Here is a 25,224-nt window from a genome sequence, read left to right on the forward strand (position 1 = left end):
GACAGATCATTGCAGATTCCGAAACACAACTAAGAATTTCTACACTGTTTTAAGGCAGAAATACTTCCTCTGATGCAAAAAAGATTAAAAATACACTTGGATAATTCGCCAAGTGGACTTGGGACTGCCAGAACTTTCTCAGTTCTTTCAACGAAACAAATAAGTAGAAGTACCAACATGTTACTGTTTAACTTAGCAATAAAATGTTTAATCGAAAGAAATGAGCATAACAAAATCATACGTTATAAAGCACTTCATTCAGTTGTACTGTGCATCAGATTGCTTAGTGGTCGATTAATTTACCATCGAACTCAGTGTATTGATATATTAGGGACATATCCTGCATTATGGACCATGACAGGTGATGTATATTATTATTAACCTTCCATTCAAGGTTTTTCTTTTCCAATGCAATGTATTAAGCTTATTCATGATGCCCAATAGGTGTAATCATGTCATTAAAACCACCCCTACATATTTCATTATGGGTTTCAGAGCAAACATAACCCAATGGGGGCTCTGTGGCTCAGAATCTTGCGCCTGTGGCTGGAAGGTTGCCAGTTCGTATCCCGCGGCCGGCAGAGGAATCCTACTCCGGCCCTTATCCCCAAACGGCTCCAGGGGCGCCGAATACAGTAAATGGCTGACCCTGCACTCTGACCCCAGGCTTCGCTCCCTGTCTGTGTGTCTGTGCGTCTCATGGAGAGCAAGCTGGGGTATGCGAAAAGACAAATTCCCAATACAAGAAACTGTATATGGCCAATAAAGGTCTTATGAACCTACCAATCACCACGAACTCCACTAACAGATACAGACAAATCAATGGGAGGAATAACACAAGCGGAAAACCTTACCGATAACAGCATGGCTGAAATCAGCAGGCGCTGGCAGGTTTCTCGGAGAGATGGTAGATGTACTGTAAAATGAGAGGGTTTGTAGACCTCATTGTGCCAACACAGGTTTTCAGAACAAGTCAGCCCAGACAGGGAACATCTGAATTTATTTCACACTGCCTTAACATAACAGTCTAATAAGACTACCTTACATCTTGTCTAATGAAAACAACTAAACTATATTATGTTCCAGGAGAAAAATAATCATTCATTAACTATGTTCAATCATAAGAACAAAATACAAATATACCGCATTACATCATACAAGCACATATTTTATTTTAAAATATACTTTTTTTGCTAAAAATCAAGAATAGGTGCAGTTTCCCAATTTTAGCAAGATATATAAAGTTCTTAATGAGAATGACTTTAAAAAAATCACTGATGGTACAGTAAATCTCTGAGTGTCCTTGCAGAGATGTTTCCAAAGAACATAAAGTAGAGTCATGACAAAACATTTTAAAATAGGACTGATGTGTTTCTGAATGTTTCTATATGCACATATGTGCAATTATCTGGGTTTACAGCAGGCGAGGACTGACCAATGCATAGGAGAACCCTGCTAATGCATTCTAGTTGAAGAGAAAAATTAACCTACCATTTAGTATGTTTGTAGCATATCTGTGACTAATAATGTTGTTTATATCGGAGAGGCAAAACTGGAGCATTGATTGCTAATATTTTATCAGGCTTAAGTTAAGTTAATTAATGTTCTCTTAATCGACCAACGGTGAAAACGAAAATGCTTGCCTAAATAATTAATGCCACAATTAAGCCAGACCAGAGAAATTATCATTCTGTTGTTGTACAAAACCCTTACAATTAGCACTTTATTTTCTTCCCTTTGATTAGATGATTCCCAATCACAACCTTCTATTTTTTAATTACTGTGACTCAGGTTTGTTCTTATTCTGATGGCAGATATAAAATGTCTTCTCCAGGGGTCAAGAAACATATTGTGAAGCCAAGGCTGTTCAACTTAGCAAACAGAGCCCACTTCTCCTCACCTCTCATGATCTACAGCAAAGGGGAAAATAACAGTATTCAATTATTAACAAGAAATCATGTTGTGACCTCAAATCTTCAAATAAAATGAAATTGATTCCATAGGAAAAAATACATACGGTATGATCCACAATACTTTTCACCTGCGCCACAAGCTCTTTGACTTTCCTTCCAGCAAATTTCCCAGGAAAGGTTGATCCTTTTTTGCTTGCTGAACAGAGCGTTCTAATAAAAATTCCACACCATGTGTACACATCATTTGAAACACAATACCAATTCCCTGAGGTATTCTGAATACTAACTGCATGTCAATGGAGTGTTTGGAAGACCTTTCCTGAATACAGATGTTGTGAGTGCATTTTGAATAACTAGCGCCTTTGTAAAAGGATCTTAAAGGATCTGAGTGAATAGCACCTTTCTTCAGCTTAGTCATGAGGTGATACTGTGTCCTGGCTCCTCCCATACACCTGTTAGCTGGCAAAGAGCTCCACAACATCAAAATAGAGGCCAGTCTGAGAACCTGTGAACATTCATTACCCAGACAATGCAATTTCTCTCACGTTATACTACCAGCAACAGAATTCAACTGAATATGACCCAGAAGTGTAACCAAGTAGTTGAGATTTTTCTTTTCCTTCCTCCCAGTGTTGGGTGCTGGGATTACAAGACATGAACAGCAGTCCTAGGATCTTTCAGGATTCTGGAGCCTACAAAGTAAGAACTGTCTACTCTTTCTTCCATTATATACAGCCATGATCCACCACAATCCTCCAGTGCACTGGATCCATGTACACCGTGAGCCTTTTAATATTAATGTCTGTGTTCTGAGAGAAACATGTAACTGACATGCTACTGCAGTACTTAGATGTTACTTCTCACTTCCAAACTCTTAGCCATCAGCCTTAATTTAGAATTCTACAATTTTGTCAGTTTGATTTTAGGATTTCTTCTAATGGAGGCAGGAAAACTATCTTTTTGCCTCTAACCTTTTATGTTTCAGTGTTAGCAACAGACTCACTTTGCAAACTAACCTTTATCTTTGTAAAAACATTTTCCTTTCTAAATTGCTTTACAGCGTATAACCAGAAGAACGTACGTCAACACAAGTCTCATAGAAAATTCCAGACTAGATTAAATTAATCTCTGATGGACAAAACCTTTCCTGTTCATGTTGAAACACTTGGTTGGCTTTGCATTTTTGTTTATTTTCACATTTGAGTGTAAACTATACAGTTTATAGAACTCTGCAAGGAATCCTTTTTCAGATATTACTGGGAGGAAACTAAACTCAATGGCATAAACAAGTCCATGAATATTTAGTATCTTTGAAAAATACATGTATTAATACACAGTATTTCCTCCACTTCTGAGCTATTGGTATGTTGGAAAATCAGACAGGTAGATAGATGTGTACCACCCTACATGGTTTGCAATAAATAACTACACAGGTATTTCTCACTGTAGATCTATGCCCTTAAATGAGGTGTTCAACGGAATATTAGTCTTTCAAAGCACCTCATTTCCAAAGGCCATGTGAAAGTCAATTTTATCATTTTAGCAAAGGCATTCTGCACAGGAGACGTGCGCCTTAATTTACATCATACTCAGATAATGAAGCAGTTAAGGGTGACAAGTAGAAGAGTGACTGTGCATGAGGAAAAACAATGGCAACTGAATCCCCCCACAGCTGGAATGTGTTGTTCTGACATTCCTTCACATCCTGTGGGCAAAGCAAAATGGTGATTAATTATCTTGGCAATGCTGTTGTGCATCTTATTTCAGATGAGGTGTCAGGTCTAATTCTTTAATGTAGTGCATATTTTATTACAATATTCTTTAGTTTTTCTGGAGGGAGATGCTCAATAAAAAAAGCATTACAGTATATTAGTGTTAAACCTCTGGCTCTAATGAGCACAGTACCTTTACAGCATAGATGAAAGCACATTAATCCACACCATGTGTTATCACCACCCACACCTTGCTCAATTACAAATGGAATTATAAATATGACCTTTGGAGAACAGAGGTTGGAACCAGTAATTGAACTTAATTACTTGTCAAATGGCATTCTTGAGGGGGACCCCCCAAGTGACTCCTCAAGGTAAAACCCTCCATCACTCACGAACAGCATCTGGAAGTCAGCATCAGGTGGCACAGCAACCCTGGCTGAGACTTGCTACAGTAGATGTGACTGAGCAGGGCAGGCTGAGGGATTTAGGATTTATCACGCAACTGGGCCTCCCTGTCACTGACAGGACTTGATGAACTCGAAATTTTAAGATGAAGTCCCCAGAGGTTCCTTGGCTATACATCTTAAACATAGATTTCCACGTTCCCCACAGCTTGTGACCTTCAGAATAATCATTAACGCAATATTAACAGTGACATTTCAAACTGCTTGTTAAAAACAAAAATAAGATATTAAGCTACCGTATTAATTTTATGAATAAAAGAAAAATGAACAAATAATTATTTCTTCAGGCAGTGCTTTTTATCTCATTTGCACCTTATATAATATATTCCTACCTTGTTTCTCTTTTACAGCCTGTAATGTCACCATGGATCTGTATTTACTAATGCAGCTCAGAATGGCTGCTTTCTGTGCACTTGGCATCATTTACATAAATACTTCTAGTTAGAACTCAGATAAAAATGAATTACAAAGTACTGTAGGAGAAAAATCTATTAAATTATCTTGCTTTGTCAAACAAATGTAAACTTTATGTGAACATAGTTTCAAAGCCTGTGAAAATAAACAACAGGATGAATGACCTGTGCTGCAAATGATACAGGCGTCTACGATCATTCTTGGTCTGTTTGATGAAACAAACAATATCTGGAAAATTTAAACAGGTTTAAAGACGAGAAACGGAATCTTTAGTGTAAACATGCAGTATCAAGCATCTACTACGAGAAAAAGTCAGAGCAAATAGGATTTACAAAATTTCCATTTAATTCTCCAACTCATTCACAGATCTTTTCTTTAGATATGTATCCATTTTCATCTCTACGTCTGTCCTATAAAATTTAAGGGGGAGCCAATTATGATCACAGAAATGGGACAGAAAATTTGATTATTAAAGCCTATTCTAAAAAGTATATTTAAATGTACAAGTATCCTATAAACAATTTAACGAATGACTTGCATGCCTTTTACCAACCAAAACGGTGGCAGTGCTTCAATTGCATCCCTGAAACCCTTTGTTTCCTTTAGAGCCCGACTGAAAAGGTGAAATGGGAAGTAATTTCAATGAGTAATTTCTAAAATTACTTCCTAGTGGCATCAATAGGACTTTGAATCTTCTCATTGCGAAAACAACAGTTTAGATCCTGTCAACAATATCTGAACAGAGCTAGCATTTTATTTACGTGTGAACTTACCATTCACACCAATTCATAAAAATCATTCTAGATTTTGTCATCCATTGGTTTCAAAAGGGTTTCCATTGCTACTTCTGGGCACGGATGAACAAGGTTTAATTTGCAGTGCTACAGTATGAATCATCATCTTCAGTTTAAAAGAAAAACACTACTCCTATTAGTTACACGTACAAACTGCAGGTGCATGTCATTCATCATGGAACACAAAACTAAAGGAGTGTAAAGGCCTCTATGCCAGTAATGCAACACGTTAAAACCCCTAGAAAGTTCACTGCAGTTGCAGAGTGAAATTCGCGACATATATTTTGTCATATTTAGGAGGGCACAGTAGAGTGGCATTCAATTAAAGGAATCTTCTTTACATATACAGTACAGTATAGAGACAACCCTTATATTAAAAATGCCTACAACAGCGGGAGACACTGATTAACCCTACGGCAGGGGTACCAAAAGCATGGTTCATGGGCCACAAAGCCATTTAATGCGGCCCTCTACCGGGCTCTGCATTGAACTGCATGTGTGGCCTGCGATAATGGCATCCCATAATGAATTAATCAGCTACAAAGTCTGCATAGTTCAACAGGTGCAAGCCATGTATTACCAGTAAAGTTTAAATTAAGTTGTTTTCTTTTTTCTTATACCAGTGGCATTTTTAAATATGGCATGAAAGACAGTAACTAGGCATAGCAATGTTTTCTTACTTTCTGTCTTAAGCCATAATTATTTTATGTTTTTATTCAGTATATTGCTTTTATGAAGAATAGTCCTTTAATATAAACCATTATATTTGTATGAATACTTTGTTTTCATTCATGGCAACATGAATAAGTAATGTTCGACAAATGTGTTTTCTCACTTTAAATTAAATAGTAGTTGCAACATTAAATTGAAAAGGGTAGTTTCATTTTGTGATACATGCAGTTATGTTGTTGCCCCTTTTCCTGCAATACCTGTGAACTACAGTCCTCGCTTCTGACATACTGCACAATTGCATAAATATTCATGCATGTACTGTACATCTGTTAGCAATATACAGTAACTGTTGATTGTACAGAGGTAAAAGCAGTGGCTACTGCTCAAGACACAGGGTGACAATATTGTACTAACACTCAACACTTTAAAGACAAAACAGACACCTGTATCTCAATCACACTGGCAAACCCCTTTACAGAATATATACTGATGAGCAACACTTGACATACCCAATATACTTTATGTTTATCTGAAAGGTTGAAAGATTAAGCACAGGGGTGTTTTGGCTCAACCCACTTGGCTGCTAGGCATCCAAGTCATAGGATGAGAAGGCTGGGACTCCCACGAAGACTGAAATTAACCAAGGTTTAGCCGCTAAACTGGAGACAGGGTGAGAAGGGATGTAAAGTGAATGTAAGAGAAAGATTTTTTATTGCATTTCCGGTAAAGTCATGCAGGATTACAATTTAGAGCATCAGAATCGAAGAAGAATTTGGCTACAGTCATCCCCCCTGAACTTTTGCTAAAAACTCCAAAAAAAACTACTGTCTTTGGAGACATCCAACAGAAATGGCATTTGATAACTGCTCACTAACATTCATTTACTTTGTCAGCAGCACTAACCCTCAAAAAAGACCTGCAAGGTAGTCTGTCCCACGGTATAGAAGAGTGCTCAGACAGACCTTTCCAAGTATCGTTTTCAGCATGTAGACACAAGGTTCTTTTTCTCCCAGATTGCAACCCTTTATGCAGAAGTCAAGTCAGTGGTCTCAATGTGTTTCTTTTAGAAAGCAATCAGCATATTAGCTCCCACTCAAGTCAATTGTACCCCAAAGGAAATTAACCCCCATCCCAAAAAGAAATCAAGAAAAAGCAACAGGGCCTTATAGGAAATCAGGGTACACAATTCTTTCGCCTGGAAACTCAGAACCACACTCAGGAATCTCTTTTATTTTAGGGCCAGTTGAACAAAATGGATTGAAACATTGTTTTCCTATGCTAATTTCACTTTTTTGTGTGTTTGCAGCAGGCAAAGTTTCCCACTTCCACTGAGCTCTTCACTTCCCATAACCCCTTTCACTACCCCCTTTCTTCTGTGTCGCCACGATGGCTCTCGTTGCTAGGAGACGCCCAGAATGCCTACCTACCCTCTTCTAGATTTTGTGGCCAAGGTATTTCTTGTGCGATCCAGTGCTTGGGTTGCCAGTGAATGTGAACTTTTACAATACAATTAAGGAACAAGAAAAAGGGGCAGCTTGCCAGCTTACTGGTAGGGATGGAAACAAGTGATTTGCTGCTGTTCAGTACAATCCATCTTGTGGTACTTCACTTCATCAGCTCTAGGTACCAACAAAATGGGACATACAGCTTGATATGTTGTAATGAGGTGTTTGAAATGGAAATGACTCCTGAGTTCTTTTGATACATACTTTATTTGACACTGAAGTTGAAAAAAGAAAGGGAAAGGTATTTCACAGTGCAAAGGCAGACAATCTAATTGTTATCCATGTTTCCTTATGTTCATGTTTCTTACAGCAGTTTTTGCAAGCACTGTATTGAAGTCTCATGTAATATCAGGAGAGGTCATGGGTGAAGTGGGGGCAGAGGTAGGAGCATGAACAGAAACAAGATGAGGATATGAGGTTATAAGACAGTAAAATGTGTTCAGAAACTGCAGCTGGCTCAGATATGCTTCCATTTTGAGTTGTGGAATATATTCTTAAAGAAATACCACAATACAGTGGAAATATCTTACTGCTCCGATTTTCAGTGAAGGCCATCAAAACCATTGAATTGAGCAGGCTTTTATACGAGTCAATTATGACTCAGAGGGAATAAGCTCTTCGAAAAAAAATGACCTAATTTAAAGTTTAAAAGAATTTTATACATGAAAAAATATTTTAAAGTTGTGACACAGAACAACTTTTAAAGAACGTTTGAAGTTGAATTGTTTGTCACAATTGTGCGGTGATGGGCAGGTCTTTTCAAACATGGACAGCAATTTAAACAGCAGATTTAATAAAGGGCATAATCATAAAAATATATCTCAGATAGTTGTGAAACCAGTTTTTCATTGTCTACTTACAGTACCTTTGAAATTCACATCCAACATTTCTACAGCAAAAATCCAGAGTCATTAAAGTAAATGTACTTACCAATGTTAACATAAGGTAATTCACATTTCAGCTAGAAGACAGGTGAACCTAGTAGTAGTAAGTTAGTAGTTTAACAAAGTGTCAGTTATTTTTACACTTCATCAGCTGTCTGCAAATCATCATGATCATTACTATAATGATGGATAGTTGTTCATGAAATAACTGTCATAATTTAAATACTTCTGAACAGTTGAGTCCTGAGTATTTTAAGCACCGAAAAACTCATCATTTAAAAGATTGAAGAAATATATTATTGCAATAGTCAATAACTGTTAATCACAGTTGTGTGTAAAATCACAATGTTTGCTTTTTCTGTTGCAGTACATATACAGCTCAAAACCACCCTTAGAAATAAAAAGACCTTGAATTCAGAATTTAAATTTAAACAATTGCCCTCTACTGAAGATGTGGAGTAATCAATTCACCTGCTTATTTGTAGGGTTAAGAATCCAGCCTGCATGAATACAATTATTAGTCTGCATTAATGAAAAATATAACCCTTAAGCAGAGGTCAAATCAGGTAACAGCACGTACTGGAAACATAGTCAGGTCAGTCTAAATAACTTCTGTCAGTTGCATAATGCTTCAGATTCATCTCTTAACAAATTAATGGCTCCTAGGCCAAAGGTCCTAGGTTTATCAAATGTGTTTTCAGAGCAGGTTTGCAACCTTGTCAAATATGTCCCATCAATCCCCCAGAATCTCCTTGGCAACACCTCAACAGGCACGTGCTTCCAAGGTCGATGAAAAAGTGTGTGAAAGGGGGGAGCAGGGTCATGACCTCATCACCGAAACTCTAGGCTACAAATCAATATTCCAGCAGGGTAGATGAGCTATAAATGAATTCCAAGGGAAATTAAAAAAGGAGAAATAAAAGCAAATTATGTCAGATGAGGCCATTTTTGCTATTAAAAGGAAGAATAATAAGGTTTCTTGTAAGATTATAAAAAGGAATGAGGGAGTGTGAGGTATAAATCCTACTAGCATTTGAGGCAGAAGTGTTCTGGCCTTGATGCAGTACCACAGAGGGAGCTCAATTGACAGGTCTCATACAGCACGGCTAACCCTGAAACCCAGCATGAGAGCCACTGAGCCCATCAGCCTTTCATCCAGTCTGCAGTCTGAAGCTTTCTCTAGATTGAGCCACTTTCACCGAACTAATCACACAGCTAATCTATCTCAAGAGACTGTAACTTCTGAGACACTCAAACACAGATCTTCCACAAGTAATGGCCACACTGTAGCCCAGTTCTCTGCTTATTCTCTGCATTCCCTGAAATGTATTCCTAAATTTATTTCAGAAAACTGAAAGGGGTTGCACAGCTTTTTAAAAATTCATTTGTTTCTTTCAGCTATATAGGGATTTGACAGTTAAGAATCCCAAATCCTTTCAGAATCATTATAAGTGCTAGTATGGGTCAATTCACAGCAAACCTTGGCTGTGCTGTACATCCTTTAGTAAGAGAATTCTATTATCTTCAACACACACTGTCTGATTCTTCATTTACAATGGAGTTTGTGAAATAGCTTCTTGCAAGCAAAAGTAGTCAGATTTACAAAGCATCTGAGTGGCAATTAGTGAAGACTGCATTATTGTTTTGTGCCTACTAAGACTCTGTCTCTGCAGCATTAACCATTTTTGTTGATGACCTGGTTTACCGTGGCCATATTTTCACCAAAGGACAATGGTAGAATTTCAATACTTCAAGACTGATGAAAGAAACTAGGACAGATCCTACAGTGTGACTTTTAAAGGGTCCAGATTGCATTACTGAGGAGGGAGACAAATCTCCAAACAGAACTCATGTCCTCTAAACACAGTTCACGTGGCAGCACGTGTTCCATCTCTTGTTTGCCAGCATGATGGAGTATTATCACTACGGTAGGCAAACTACTTTTCAAATTATGCCCTAAATTAAATCTTGCACTGTTTCTCAAACTGTCATTGGTTATACCTCAGATCATCAACAAGTATTAATTTAAAATGAACTCTTATTGGTTCAAGGAGATTATGGTAAGCCTTGTGAAAAACTTGGGAACATGAGTCATGGGAACATACAGTAGTGTCCCTGACAAATCTGCCCGAGGAGCTGCCAGCACTCAGACATGGGGCCAGATTGATTTTTTATTGGGTGCATTACGTTGCTGTGAAAGCCTGTCTCTTCCAGCACTACAGTCCGTGCAGTTATCCACAGGAGACCCGAGCCTGAGGAGGGGGTGGGACTCACCTATCCTGGGGACGATGCCGCTCTCTACCCTGCTCCCTTCTCCCGAGCCCTGGCAGCCATCCTCATCGTCACAGTCGGTGCTGCCTTCCTGCGTCCCGCTGCCCGCCTCCGCCCACACCCGCAGGCGGGGGGTCCTCCCGTGCAGCTTCTGCAACGCGACAAATGTGGGGACAGTGAGTAGGATCCGTGTGCCTTAGTACAGCGCTAATGAAAGGACCCCGTCAGCGCATCAGTTAGCCTGCTAACGAGGGACAGCTTTGAGAGTGACTCCTTGTCTGAACCGCAGCGAGGGAAGACTGGAGGGGTGTTGGAGAAGCAATGGGATTTCTTCCGTTTCTCTTTACTTTGCATTAAACACATTTGAATGGGTATTGAGAGTAAAGAGCATCAATTATAACACTCAGTGGATTAATTTCCGCAAATACAGCCCATGTTACATAGTGTGACACCAAAAGATTTCAATGACAAGAACTGTACTTCCTGACTGGCTTTCCTGGTATACCAAATTCATTTTATAACTGAATGCTTTGAGATGTAAATGAGGTAAATTCAATAACATGTATAGCAGCATTGCAGCTTGCAAAGAATAGCCTCTGAATCCTGTTTGTGTAGCATATGAAGATGCATATAACATTTTGGTATATACTGTATTGAGTTTATTTGTACCTAGTAGCTACCAAATCCCTTGTGTTCTCTATACATTTGAAAATGCTATTATTTCTTTATGTTTTTTACATTTGGTATACATATACTAGAATTACTGAAGCTGTGATAACCAGGAACTACGCATACATTAAAAAATAAACCAAACTGTTGCACCATTGAACAATTTAGGATCTTTACAACAATCTTAACCAATATAGCTGAGTTAAACTTCTTTCCTCATTTCATAAAATTTCAAGAAATTCATATTTTATAAAAGAGGGAGAATGGGAAAATATTCTGAATTGACAAAGCATTTGACACATCCAATAAGTTTCATGTTGTCTGCTGTGATGACTCTGTGATGTGATTTGTATGGTTGATAAAAATCAGTTCAGAATGGTTTTCACTAATTTAGGACAACCTCTACAGTTTTTCTCTTGAAAACAAAATTGTAGCAATACTCATAACATTAAACATTTGGAAATAAGCCACTACAACTACTTGATAACAAAAAGCACAGAATGAGAAATTCATTTAAAAAGCTTTTAGCTCTTGACAACAGTATCAGAGACTACATTACTTGGTTTACTTTCCTTCTTTGTTGAAAGCAGACTTCCTAATATTTATCTGTAATGTGCGTCTATGCATGCAATAATTCCATGAAGAGGTCAAGGAATTTGTAAAAGCATTATTCTTTATATAATAGATTAATGAGAAGTAATATATTTTAAGGGCTGTATCACAAAGAAGAGAACTAAGAAGGCTAAGGACAAATTGGCTATAAATCAATATAACTGATTACTATCGTCTCGAACATGCTTCAAAGATACACAAGTAAAACAATCCACAACATATGAGAGCATCCCATTAATTGAGAACACTTTAGTTCACGTACTCTACAACAACAGTACTTTTACAGCACATTATTACCATTTATTAGTTATTCACAATAACAGACATTTACAGTAAACCTGCATGTAAGAAATGAGATGACAGATTAAAATGAAGATTTAAATATCCTTCTGTAAGGTGGCACTTCCTATCTTTAAGAGGGCCTTCTAATTACAGATCATTCTAAAGTATATTTGCATTCAGTGAAATGTTAGATGTTTTCCTCAAACACTACTGAAAAATAATGCTAATAACAATAATAATATGAATAATAATGTATTTATAAGGAATTACAGATATTAAAACAATAATTATACTTGTCAATTAATTTTCAGTACATTACAAAGTACAATATTTGCTTCTTAGAGTATTTTAATGTTATATCTACAATGATATCGTGCTAAAAACTTCTCAGCGGTTGAGCTTTTCAGAAGGAACGCTCTGTTTTTTCTTGTTTTCAGTTTTATCTCTCCTATTCCTTTGCAGCTTACTTGATGATGCAGCTCCCAACTCAGAGTTTGTCTTTAAAGTGCAACTGGTGTATAACTCTTTCTTTATCAGCTGGAGGCAAAAATAACTTCAAAGAGATGCTCCTCGTGTCCTTCATGGCCAAATGTAACCAAGTATCACTACCTTACCATAAAGAGAATGCAAAATAAGATAGTAACCACTTAAGATAATTAGCAGGGGTGTGAAGTAAATATTACAAATACCATGCTACACTTTTTTACAGATTTGTCAGAGATCAGTACTGGACTTCAGTATTTTATTTTCGGGATACTTTCACTTTTACTCAAGTACATTGGTTAAGGTTAAGAAAGGTTAGAAAAGACAAGGTCAAGAAAAGACATTACTTTTACTCCACTACATTTTACAGAAGCATTTCTGTTCCTCATTCTGACGTGTACATGGTCAGAATCTGATTAGGTAAAGCAGAGGCGCAAGTGCATAGTGTCACCTTGCTTTCGTAATATACAGTACTATTCTTGATCCCAACCGCCAAACACAACAATAGCACCAATAAGGAAAATATACGTGCAACGAGTCGCATTGAAAACGGCAAAGAGCAGCAACCATCTGTGGCCTTGCCTCAAATAACTGTTTGAAAGAAGTCAAAGAAGCTTTTGAGTGCTTTAAATACCTTCATTAATTATCAAGTGCAGTGAAAGTTGCAGGTTACATTGACTGTCCACCAATTTAAAGAAATGTGGAGGTATTTGCATCTTTGTACCTATAGTTAACTGATTTAAGAAGCTAGTTATATTTCAAGAATGTGATTAATTTGTCTGGAGTTTATGTAACAAGGTAAAGAATATCCCATTCCTGTACAGTTGGAAAGAGGATGGAATATTGTGAGTCACTGTGCTGAAGTTCATTTGCTGTCTTGGCCATGCACTTACTTTTAGAAAAGTTAAGCACATGCTGTTAGAGAATGATGATTTATGTCTGTTGTTCTCTTCCCTGCAGCATTCTAACTGTAGATCAAAAGAGACTGCTCTGCTTCTGTTATATTCGGGGACACAAAGTCACAACACAAATTAGGTGATTTTGTGCATGAAGCAGGAGAAATCTGCCATTCTGCGATGAATGTTCATATGATTACGTAGTGCCGACAGTAATCAGAACCACTTTAAAATAATTATCACTAACCTTTGCTATAACCTTTGCATTGTGTGAATGGAAATCATGGAGGTGGCCGTCACAGAAGTTGATTATTCAGTTCAATTCTGTTTTTTACTAAATAAGAGTATTATACTCTCTGCAAGTCAAACGTCCTGAAAACTAGCAGTGGAAAAGAGCAATGAATCACACAGGAAACACAACACAGATCATAGAATAACTCCTACACTCACAGCAGCTTAGATACACTAAGGGAACAAGAAATAACAGGTAATTAAAGAAAACAAACCACCATGACCCAAATCATTTTTAAGGAACTAGGTTCCATACAGAAAACAGGTATCAAGACAGAATATGACATAAATTAACAATAAGCATACAGTACATGGGAGGCCTTTGTAGAACTTTTGTTGATCCATTGAGGTATAACACTGTACTCCCTTTTCATTTCATTCTAACTGAAAAGAAAGCAGATTGACTAAAAATGACTGAGAAGTTTCATGAATAACGTAGGTTTTACATTTGACTGTATCGTTTCCATTTGTCGAAAGTCCATGTTGTGGTCCATTTCAGTTTCTCACAATGACAAATGTTTCATCTGAAAGCCCAACACTGGCAATACAATATCAGGCAGGCAATATAATATCAGGCACTGCAATGACAGTGCCTTATTTGTCAATGGGAGTGGTTGTAATTGGCCACATTCCCTTGCCTGAACCTTCTGCTTTCCCATCCCTGTAACACAGATGCAGATAGAAGACCCGACTCTCCCTGTTATATCAAGTGATGCATGTCCCTCATCTCTTGCTGGCAGTCATACAGGCAACACATGCTCCATCGGCACAAAACTAATGGTTTCATTTCCTGAGCAAATATTATCTTTTCATAAGGCATTCCACGATACTCAGCATCAGCATTATGTTTTAAATTAATCAAAACGCTGGCTAGGCAGTTACTCTTTCCACCTATTTTTCCCCCTTTTTTATTTTTATTTCTTCAGGATGAAAAAGCTGAGTCCAGCTACACTGGTTTCTAGGCTTGGAATATAGGTTATTCAAACTATCCTTATTTAGTCATTATGATGATTTCACTATCTATCTCAGTACCTTAACAGATATATTAATACAGAACAAATATATTAAGCCATTTTGACTGATGAAATGTTAGGTTGCATTTAAAACTTAACCATCTCCTTGAATTTCTAATCCCCAGGTAATGTTTTCAAGGTCAAACGTTTCCCAATATCATCACTAAATATCAAATAACCATGCTCAGGTTCTCCAGGACAAATCCCACAATAACTAGCAAAAAGAGACATTTTTATATAAATCTGAAATTAGAAATGTTTTTTTTTAATTAAATAACCTACCAACCCAATCTAGATTCGCTTGTTTCTAGATACTCATCTGTACCTTTCTCTTTATCTTCTGACACGCCCACCAGGCAAAACCTGTCCTCTCACAATGTTCTACAAGCTCCACAGTGCCCTGCAGAAGAGTCAGGTCTGAGAGAATCCCTATCCATCTCTTACTAATGTCAAAGCAGGCACTGGGAAAGGAGCCCTACGCTGCTGGAGTTGAGAAAATGCTGTAAAATTCTCTTCCACTCTTCTCCAAGTGAAGAAAGCTGTGGAAAGGTTCCAGAGAGATGCTGCCAGGCTGCACCACATCTTCAAGGAGCATCCCAACCAACATGGTTTGCAGCTAATTACTATATCCCATACTCAGCTTCAACAATATATTTGGTCTTCTACTGTATATCCTCCTCAATATTTTAATGTTTCAGACTTGTGCATGCCCAGTTAACAGATATTACTAATGAAATGTAATAATAGTACTTTGAAAAGTGAGTCAATTAAGGGTTGAAGAATATAGCTTCGTTTCTGGTTTACACAATGACCTCCATATTCATTAATTATTAATTTTGGTTAATTAACAGATGAGAAATTAATGTCACTTCTCTGCTGTGACAACAACATATATTGGCCATGCTTGGGTCTGCTTTTTGCAATGATAGTTCTTATGTATTTGTCAATTACTTAGAGTCAGTTAAAAGCTAATTCTTTCACAGTCAGGTATGGGAATGGAGATACAGTTAAAGGGTAACACAAGGCCTTGTCAATCTTGCTGGATGTTAAATGTCATGCAATGATCAAAACAAACACCAAGATTGACACAAAGTATTCTTTTTTACTGCTTGCTTCTCATCTAAGAAGGTTCGTTACACTGATTCTTACAGCAATAATTAAACCCTTTTGAAATATAAATAAACGGCTGTTGCAAGTCAATCAGTATGACTTTAGGAACAAGTGGCTTTCAAGAAGGAATACCACCAAATCTGTCAAAAAGATTTCAGGTTATTAGATAAAATAGCAAAGACACTGCAGTACAGAGCACCAGAAACCCATTCTGTCAGATCCAAGAAAACAGAAACAGTTTACTGTGGTTTAAAATCAGAGTGTACACCTTACCGTCCTCACTAGCACACTTTCAAAGCAATGATCTCCCTCTGGACTGCAGCCTAGAATAATCCCTTGAGTAGCACCAGCTACCAATAAAGGCCACTGCAGATTTCACAGAAAAGTAACTTCAAAAACATTAAAAGAATGTATTTATAAGAGGTAAAATGCTGCATTCTTGATAGTTGTTAATTCTAGGGTGCTGTTTTAAAAAGCAAAGCTGACATCTGAGTTCCACTAGGACCATACAAAGGGGAGGAAAAGCGCTGGGCCGTTGGCTTCATTAGCCATATCTCTTAATGGCAGATGGAGGCTGTACCACAGTGCTATTTCAGACTCAGGCTCCAGTGCCTCTTTTCATCCAAAGTGTTCAAAATGTAAATTTGAAAGGAAAAAAGCTGTTTGCATTTCTCATTAAACAGGTATCTGAACCACAAACAATCAGGCAGCGTAACGGGAGATTAAAGCAAGAGGAGCACAAGACCCAGAATGGCAGTCGCTATTATCAGAGCTCACTGACATGAGGCAAATTAGACAGCCGCCTGCCATAGGCCATTAATGAGTGCTCGTAAAAAAAAATCAATTTTTTTAAGGGTAGGTGGAGAACATTCCTTCCACAAGCCATCATAAATTACAGGGAAACAACACTGCAGTTCAAAGGAAAGAAAGGATTAGCTTGAAGTTTCATTTCTATTAATACAAACATCAATATTTGAACAAGACTATTAGACACCATTGTTCCTTCATGTTTATCATATTGCCACATCAGGAAGGGCTCAAAACGAATATGCTTGAAACTGTAATTAAGGTGGATGCAATTGTGCACAAAGGTAGACCAAGAAAAGACCCTACAGCACCACAGAGGAGTGCTGCCAAGATGCCTGTAGTACTTCAGCAGACAGATTACTTAAGGACACCACTCTAATGAATTAGAATCATTGTGCACTGGGAAACATGCAATAACTGAGGCAATAATTAATCTGTACCAAACTATACTTTACAATAATCATATCCAGACAAGGAAAAATACAAATAGGAAGCAATTTTGTGCAAGTTGTTTTGAGTAAGCAGACCTTGACATTGTTATACCAACTTTAGCAGAAAACATGTCTGTCTGCTGCCAATACCAACATGACCATCTCACATATGTGACCCCAGTAGGATCACAGAGCGAGTAAATGTGTGAAAAGCAGGATAATCAACGGTATTTCATGTTTTGGTGTCAAACAATAGATAGGTCTCTCCAAATAAATTTGAACACAAAGTTATAATCTTTAATTTTTAATAGAGCTTGCTATTAGGTGTATTAACAAAGGCAGCTGTAAAGTCTATGCTATCTGTTAAAAATCAAATTGCAGGGGAAGAAGAAAGTGTCCATTTCATCAAAGAAAAACACATGGCATTCTATGAAAGGACCCCAAAAAGTATTGTACTGCTGAAATTAAGAACACAATACTGTACCTCAACAACATATTGGAGTTAGTCCAAATGGAAGTGTTAAATTTGAGCTGATCAATATTTCTTGCCTGCCACAGTTATGAAACACTATTTGATATAGATAATATACAAAGCATATATTCTCATCAAGTCAGAGAATCAGTCAGAAATAATGCATATGGCGCTGCTACCTCCATTCAGTTCACTGTACCTTGCCACTGAACACTGAAAAAGAAGAAGGTGCATCTTACCACTTTTTGTATTTCACAGAAATAGTGATACAGACAGACATAACCCAAATACCAGTTAACTCTGCACACTCCTCTAGTAGAAAAGACTAGAAATGACACAAACGTCTTGTCTACACTGTACATAATGATTATCTGGCATTTTCCAAATTTTATTTCTCATTTAAGTCTACAGGTACAGTACTGAGGTACAGGGATATGTAAGCTGTAAGCCCGCACACTCCAGCCTTATCCACAGACTTCAAATCAGGTAATAAAATAAAATAAAAGCTGAAAACCTCCCTGTTAGTAGGAGCGAACTTAAATTGACGTATGAAAAATACTGCTCCCTTTTTACCTCTCTTACTGTACCTCCCTCCTTTGTAATTGTTTAACTAGTTGACAGAATGGATTAGCTTTTGTACTGGGATCAATTATTAATAATTGTTGGTAACTCAGTAAATTGCTTTCAGTCTGGACACAGTGAATCACTGTAAGTTAATGTATGGTACACTGCCTAATTGCCACACAGCTAGTGTTCCAGTGTGACTCACTTATACTCTATTGATAGATGTCTTTTTTTTACAGCAAGGAAATCTTTTTCATATCCATCCATTATAAGAAAGACCTATACATTTGAAATCACTTGATGTAGTGGTTTCCAAGACAATGGTAGCTCGATTTTGATTTGAAAACGGCAGGTCAGATGGCCCTTGTAGTTTATGTATGAATCCCTTCTCACTTTTAACTTTATTGCAACAAGAACGACAGTTACTAGGACTAGAATTAATTGACCGAACAGTCTTTGGACAGGAATAGTTTGCATGAGAGCTTGTGTTGTGCCACCGAGAAGATGAACTGAAGAGACTGTTCACAAGTGTCGATTCATTTGGTGCGGTGGTACCCAAGAGAGAGGAAGTTTGAATTGTGAAAACAATATGGCAGTAATGTGGCTGTCTTGGTATACTGTATGCATGAACATAAGTGTATCAAATGTTAATGGTAAGATCATTAAATGATGTTTGAAGTTCATTCATTAAATGTTTTTAAACAGCTGTTGTTACAGTTAGGAGCTTTGTGTTCTGTATTCATAGAAATGAAGCTTAGACACGATAATAAGATAATGCAAGGAATGCAATGAATATAAAAAAATGATCAAACCAAGTGCAAAATCTGCTCAAATATCTTAAAATGTAACGCCAATAAACTGCAATTAAATTGATAAAAAATTCTTCAATTCCTTTTTAGGATTTAGTAAAAAAAAGACTATTAAGGTGCCACATTTTTTTCTAAAAAAACAATTTTACCATCTCTTCCTATTCAATTCTACACTAATTTAGTAGAAGTCATGTGACCATTTTTCCCACACTGAAGCTGAAGTTGCTCTTTCTGTTGTTCAGTGTTTACATGTGCATTGCTATGGATACCCAGTCACATTCAATTGAACTTGTGAGAAAAGTGAACCTGCTGATACAGTTTCCAAAAAGGGGAAAAAACACTACAGGTTTTATAGTACTGGCATCCCAAACCAGGTATTCATTTTCATAAAGTTTTTCTTTAGGCTGATTCTCCAAATATGTTATACATATATTTTTGTTTTGTTGTTTTTATTTTTATGTTCTGAGTTGCAACTCATCGAAACATATTTGATTAATTTTTCTTGCTCTAATACATCTTATTAAGTGAATTACCGGGTTGCCAAGAGAAACCAATCCCTTCTTAACTTTTGTCCAGCCCTGTCAGAATCTTATTGTGGAACAGGCATTTTGGAAAGACTGAAACAGGGGCCACTGGGAAGGGAGGTCTGATTAATTTAAAATTGCCACAGCAGGGTCCGAAACACATTCTTCCTTTATTAGAAATAAAACTATGATTTAATGATGAGAATCCATTTCTCTAGGGCTCTAAAAAGCCCACTGGAGCTGGGCTATGACTAGAAGCATAAAGAGAATGGCACATCAGCAGCCAAACTGCACATGAAGACATCCTTAAGTCATTACTTTTATTACATCAACATGTTTATCCCTCTTCTTTTGCAAACTGTTTCTTATTCCCATTCTTTCTGTTCTTGACAAAGAGCCCTTTCATCTCACCAGCTATACTTCATGGTCTTAGGAGGAGAGTCACGAAGCAGTATCGTGAAAAACGCCCTATCAAGCACTTGACACAGCTCAGCCCTAAAGGTCTCAGGCAATTACAGTACAGTACATCCCATCATCAACCCAGACCACATTGTTTGTGCAAACTAAAAGAGCTGCTTAGAAGAGGAACAATCTGACATATTAGACAAAGCATAGCTAAAAAGAAATGTTTCAATGCCTATGAAAGGCCACGAAAAAATATTGCTGTTCTTTTTTCTTGTTTTCTTTTCATGAACCCAAATCTGACTCTCCATCTAATTCAAGCACTTAAGTCCACTTTGTGCAAGAGGTGAATGAAGACATAGTGACCTCTTCTCACACCCTGATAACAGTGGATACAGCCAAGCCAATTAACACAGTCCTGAGGTGGCTGTGGAGTGCCCGTGCTAATTAATTTTCCTCCCTCAATCTGTGAGAATCCCATGAGATTAAACTGGCATAGTACCGCAATCTGAAATGAGTAAGTCGGCAAAATGCTTTATTTTTGCAAGCTTGTAAACACATTTAAAAGAAAATCATATTATCTTCTGGTGATTTCAATTGCAAAGAAAAGTTAAGGAGCATAGCATTTGCAATGGGTGGTCTCTCACTGACGCATAATAAAGAGGCTCATATTAGTCTTGCAAATGCTGATGGCCCTTTTCTTCCCATGCAATAACAATAAATGAAAAAGTATTTCAGCATATGAAGCTACTTTTTTGTTGATGATGAAAGTTAAGGCCCAAATCTGCTTCCCTTTTCTGCTCCGCAGGGTATAATATGGTAAAGAGAGGTAAATGACTCTGGACCCCAGGTCTTCAATTTATATGTAAATACACAAAACAATGCTTTCATCTTAACCCTCAGTACCAGGATTCCCAGCCTGTGTCTGTACTGACAAGAGCATATGAAAAAAAATCAAATTTGCTGTGGATGCAATCTCTCTGTAATGGGATGAGCTACTGCAATTCTCAGGGAAACCTCTGAGACCCAGTGTTCAATTTATAATTAAATTTTGTGTTTAGTTTCCTTAGATTAATGTTGTAAAATGCCCAAAACGTCATTAGGGACATTTATTACGAAAAACTTGTTACATTGGATACAAGATCCTCTAAATAATGTATTGTGTTCATAAATGTCCCAGGACAATGCACAGTAATTAATTTCTGCAACTAAATGATTAAATACTGATGGATTGCTGACGACTCTAAAGTCTTCTATTCATGCAGTTTTTGTAATCTCCTCATTTAACGCTTATTACGCTGGACAACTATTTTACAGTTTTTTCCTCTGGATTGAACCCACATGTCAAGACTTGTTTTTAATTTTAAAGATTACTTTCCTTTCACAGCTTAGTTGACAAATTTACTAACCACAGCTGTCTCTGCCCAGACCTAAGTAGATTTAATTCCACAATAAAAAAGCAGTGCCTGTTTCAGCAAACTCCAGTACAAATGGCCATTGTCACCTTTGGAATCGGTTCAAAAGTAGGTGTGACCAATAAACCAACAACAAAGGACTATTGGTAAGACGATTATAAGATGTGTATGTTTTTTTTTACTAATTCAACAGTTATTATTAAAGAGACTGGTGGCCTGACTGCAGTGTTACTCTATATAATAGTATATATGTACTGTATTGCCAGTTGTAGAAAGAACTGAAATACAGCCTAACTCTCTGTTTTAATAGACTGTCATTTCTTTAAAAATACAAATGTTGTTCAATATATTAAACAATGCTTAAACATTTGGTAAGTCAGTGATAGAGTGAAGTGACATACAGATTGATGTGCTTCATTAAACTAACGGCTTTATCAAGGCAGTTATGTATTTGGAGAAAAGCAAATTATTCTCAGGAAGAAAAACCAGCAAGAGAGAAAGCTCCATTGGTAGAACAGAAAACCACCTGACTTCCCCAATAATGTTTCCATTCAAAGAAAAGCTTAATGGCAAACTCTGGCAAAAGGCTAGGAAAACCCCATCAAGTAACTGTCTTTGCCCAGACTATTGCTTTGGATAAAGGAGCAAACATGTTAAAGATTAGACGCCCATCTGACAGGGTTCCCTGGGACACTTTCCAAAAAGTTGTCAACCTTTCCCATGATAAATTCACAAAATGTTTGTTGCTTCAGTTATACCATCCACATGAAAATATTCTATTAATGAGACCCAAGGCTTTAATAAAGTGGCTCAAGGGATCTAGGTGCCTTGAAACTCACATTGGACAATACTGGACAGTGCAGGGAACTTTATTCCAAAGATCATGGAGCTAATCCAATAAAACAGTAGTAAGCTGCCACTCCAGTCTTTTCCCATTTAAAAATGTAGGATTTAATTAATCATCATCCAGTTTGCCTACTTACAATAATACAGGCCTGTAACTGCCTGTAGTGGGTGACTTCAAAAGTCCTCTCAAAGGCCACTGCTGCCACATGTACTGTACAAAAGTAGTTCTTAGAACTACATAAGACACCAGCATTGGATTTCATTTTGGTATTAAGGCATTTTGTGATACATTCATCAAAGATGTTTTTTTCAAAACCATTTGAAGAAAGTTTGAGGCAAATTTGTCTTAAAGATCAAAGAACCTTAAAAAAAAAAACTTTTTTTTTTCAGAAGGCTAATATCTCCCTGCTAATGTTTGGACTGTAAACCTTTTGCTGGCTTCAATCCTAGTCTCTAATTAAATTTTTACAAACATTTTTTCATAAATAATCTTTTCTATATTAAATAACAATGATGTAAACCTCTGTTTATTGTAGCGTGAGATTAAGAACAAACAAAGGCTTGGATATGGATGCTTCTGAGCTATAAATTTCACTAGTGACTTCAAACATTTTACCCAAATCCCAACAGAGCATGATATAAAAATTGCCTTTGATATAAAATACTGCAGCTGAGTCACAAAGTGCAGTTATCAGTGCCCTTGGGGGGTCTTTTATTTCCACATTTGACTGCAGTATTAATATTATTGCCTCTTCTTCTGGACAACAAAACAAGCACTTCAACAACTGTTGGACTCAGAGATGTTATTTTAACAGAGAGCCTCTTGACATCGAGACAATGATTTCATAAAGCAAACTTTGTTGGTTGGGGAGGAGTTAAATAAATTAACAAATACTGTACATAAGAGCAACTGGAAAGCCTTGCTGAGAAAGCACTTCACAACTTGCTGTTCAATCAGAATGATTAATTGAGCAGCAGTCAGATATAATAGTCATAAAAAGATTTCATCTGTGAAATTTTATGAGCGTGCAAGTTCTCCTGATGGCAGACTGTTAGGACTCTATTAATTAAGGGCAGAGAAATTAAATGAGAGCCCCCTATATAAACAAAGAGGCCATAGTAAAGGGTACAATATTTCCATACTGGAACTGGGCTACCTTTTATTAGCTTTTGACTACAGTTCAAAACATTTATGTAAATGTAAATGTAAATGCATAGTCATGGGCTGATCTTCTCTGGATAAACAGTATACTCAGTTTTAGATGCATATACAGTAGCAACCCTTATCAAAATAAGCTATAGTTGACATTTTCTCTAGAAACATCTAGGTTTTGCAAATTTGTTGTTTTAAATTTTTGTAAAGAAATGTACAACACTATTCTCAGAATTATAATCTTGGTATTATTTAAAATTTCTTAGTATTTTACAAACTTGCATTGTGTATCATTAGTTAAACTCCTAAACCATTATGCTCACTTAATAATATATCGCTTAGTGCTCATGATTACTTCAGAATTCAATAACAGTAACTCCTAAGGCCTCAAGGATAATTGTGCTCAACTGGAAAGAAAGTGCTCCACCCACTAACCGCATGTCTGTTAGATAACAAATGTCTGCAAAACATTTCATTTCTCAAAAGGTCACTGAGTGATAACCAGCTAGAATATTTAAGAAAAAAGAAAACATTTTTCATTATGTTATTTTGGCAATGAATAGCATAGAACTAGCAGCCAATACCATATAAAATGCCAAAATTGTGACATTTTTAATACCATTTTGCACATTATCTTCACGATAGCCAAGCATGACAATATTTGGTATTCAAACTGGAGAGCAGCTTCTCTGAAAAGGAAATGGGTTGAAGAAAAAGAAAGAACAAAGACCCCAAGGGGATTTAAAGACGATAGTAGCTTTCTGAAAAAAACAAAGCAATTAAAAGAAGGCAATTCCCACGAAGGAGAATCTTCCACTGAAACCACTGAAATGACGGGAATCACCTAACCAGCCACCTCCAGACTGCCTGCTGAAATGAGCTTTGTAGAGCTGCAGTTTCTAATAATATATTCAAGTGCATCGCCAGGCCATTTTCAGTTGTGCTTGATACCCTAATAGCTCTTAAACAAAAAGTTGCAATACAGAGATCCTGAAGTGAAGTGTCATAGGGCCCACTCTGCAGGGCAAAAATAGCAACAGACACAGCCCAAGGAATGAATTAAGATGCCTGTTTTATTTTTACTTCTCCATGTCGCAAGAGCAGCAAATGGTCTGCTGTCTCTGGGTTCGGCTAAAGTACTTCCTATGTGGCATGGGAGTCTGCTTTTAATTTTGTTAGCATCCCTGGTAACCCATACATATATACAATTTGTGTGTGTTATATTTTCCTAACACTAATTGTTTCTGTAAATGTCGTGATTTATGGAACACTGGTTAGACACCAGTGTATTTAAATGGATGAGGAAACCAGTTCCTTCCAGACCACGTTGGGGCACACCGCTGTCCCAGACTATATCTTTGGTCCTCACACTGACTATGGTTTTGGTCTACACGGGCCAAGCAAACAAATGCATACATATTGAAAAAAAAACTTAATTTCTTTATTTTTCCCTTCCCTCCCCTTTACAGTCTGCAGTAAATTCTGCTGGGATGTACTGTACCAGGACCCAAGAATTGGCATTTTATTTCCATCATAAAATCACTCATTATTTTTCTGCATCAGCCCAAGGACAAAGGTTATGCAGATGCCAGGAAAGGCTACTCATCACACGCAAGATCAAATCAAATTAAAAAACATACAAGGAACAAAGGACATAACAACAAATAAGGCATAAGAAAATATTTTCAATTTTACACAGCCATCAGGCCATTAGACATATTAAGTTCTCATCCACTACATTGTTAGGTCCACATTTGCCACTGCTTGGCCTAAACGATTTTATGATATGAGATACTTTGTTTCCAATTTATTG

The 25,224-nt window shown here is 37.1% G+C and overlaps 1 protein-coding gene across 1 annotated transcript in view; it reads right to left on the reverse strand.

Annotated features, from left to right (window-relative positions):
- Window positions 1-25,224, reverse strand: part of gpc5b (glypican 5b) — a 140,960-nt gene that overhangs the window by 29,999 nt on the left and 85,737 nt on the right. Inside the window, exon 8 of the mRNA XM_088913589.1 lies at window positions 10,636-10,783. Coding sequence (XP_088769715.1) covers window positions 10,636-10,783 — 148 coding nt within the window. The remainder of the gene's footprint in view (window positions 1-10,635; window positions 10,784-25,224) is intronic.

Source organism: Atractosteus spatula, chromosome 4 (assembly GCF_055471065.1).
Source record: "Atractosteus spatula isolate fAtrSpa1 chromosome 4, fAtrSpa1.hap1, whole genome shotgun sequence".
Classification (NCBI taxonomy): domain Eukaryota; kingdom Metazoa; phylum Chordata; class Actinopteri; order Semionotiformes; family Lepisosteidae; genus Atractosteus; species Atractosteus spatula.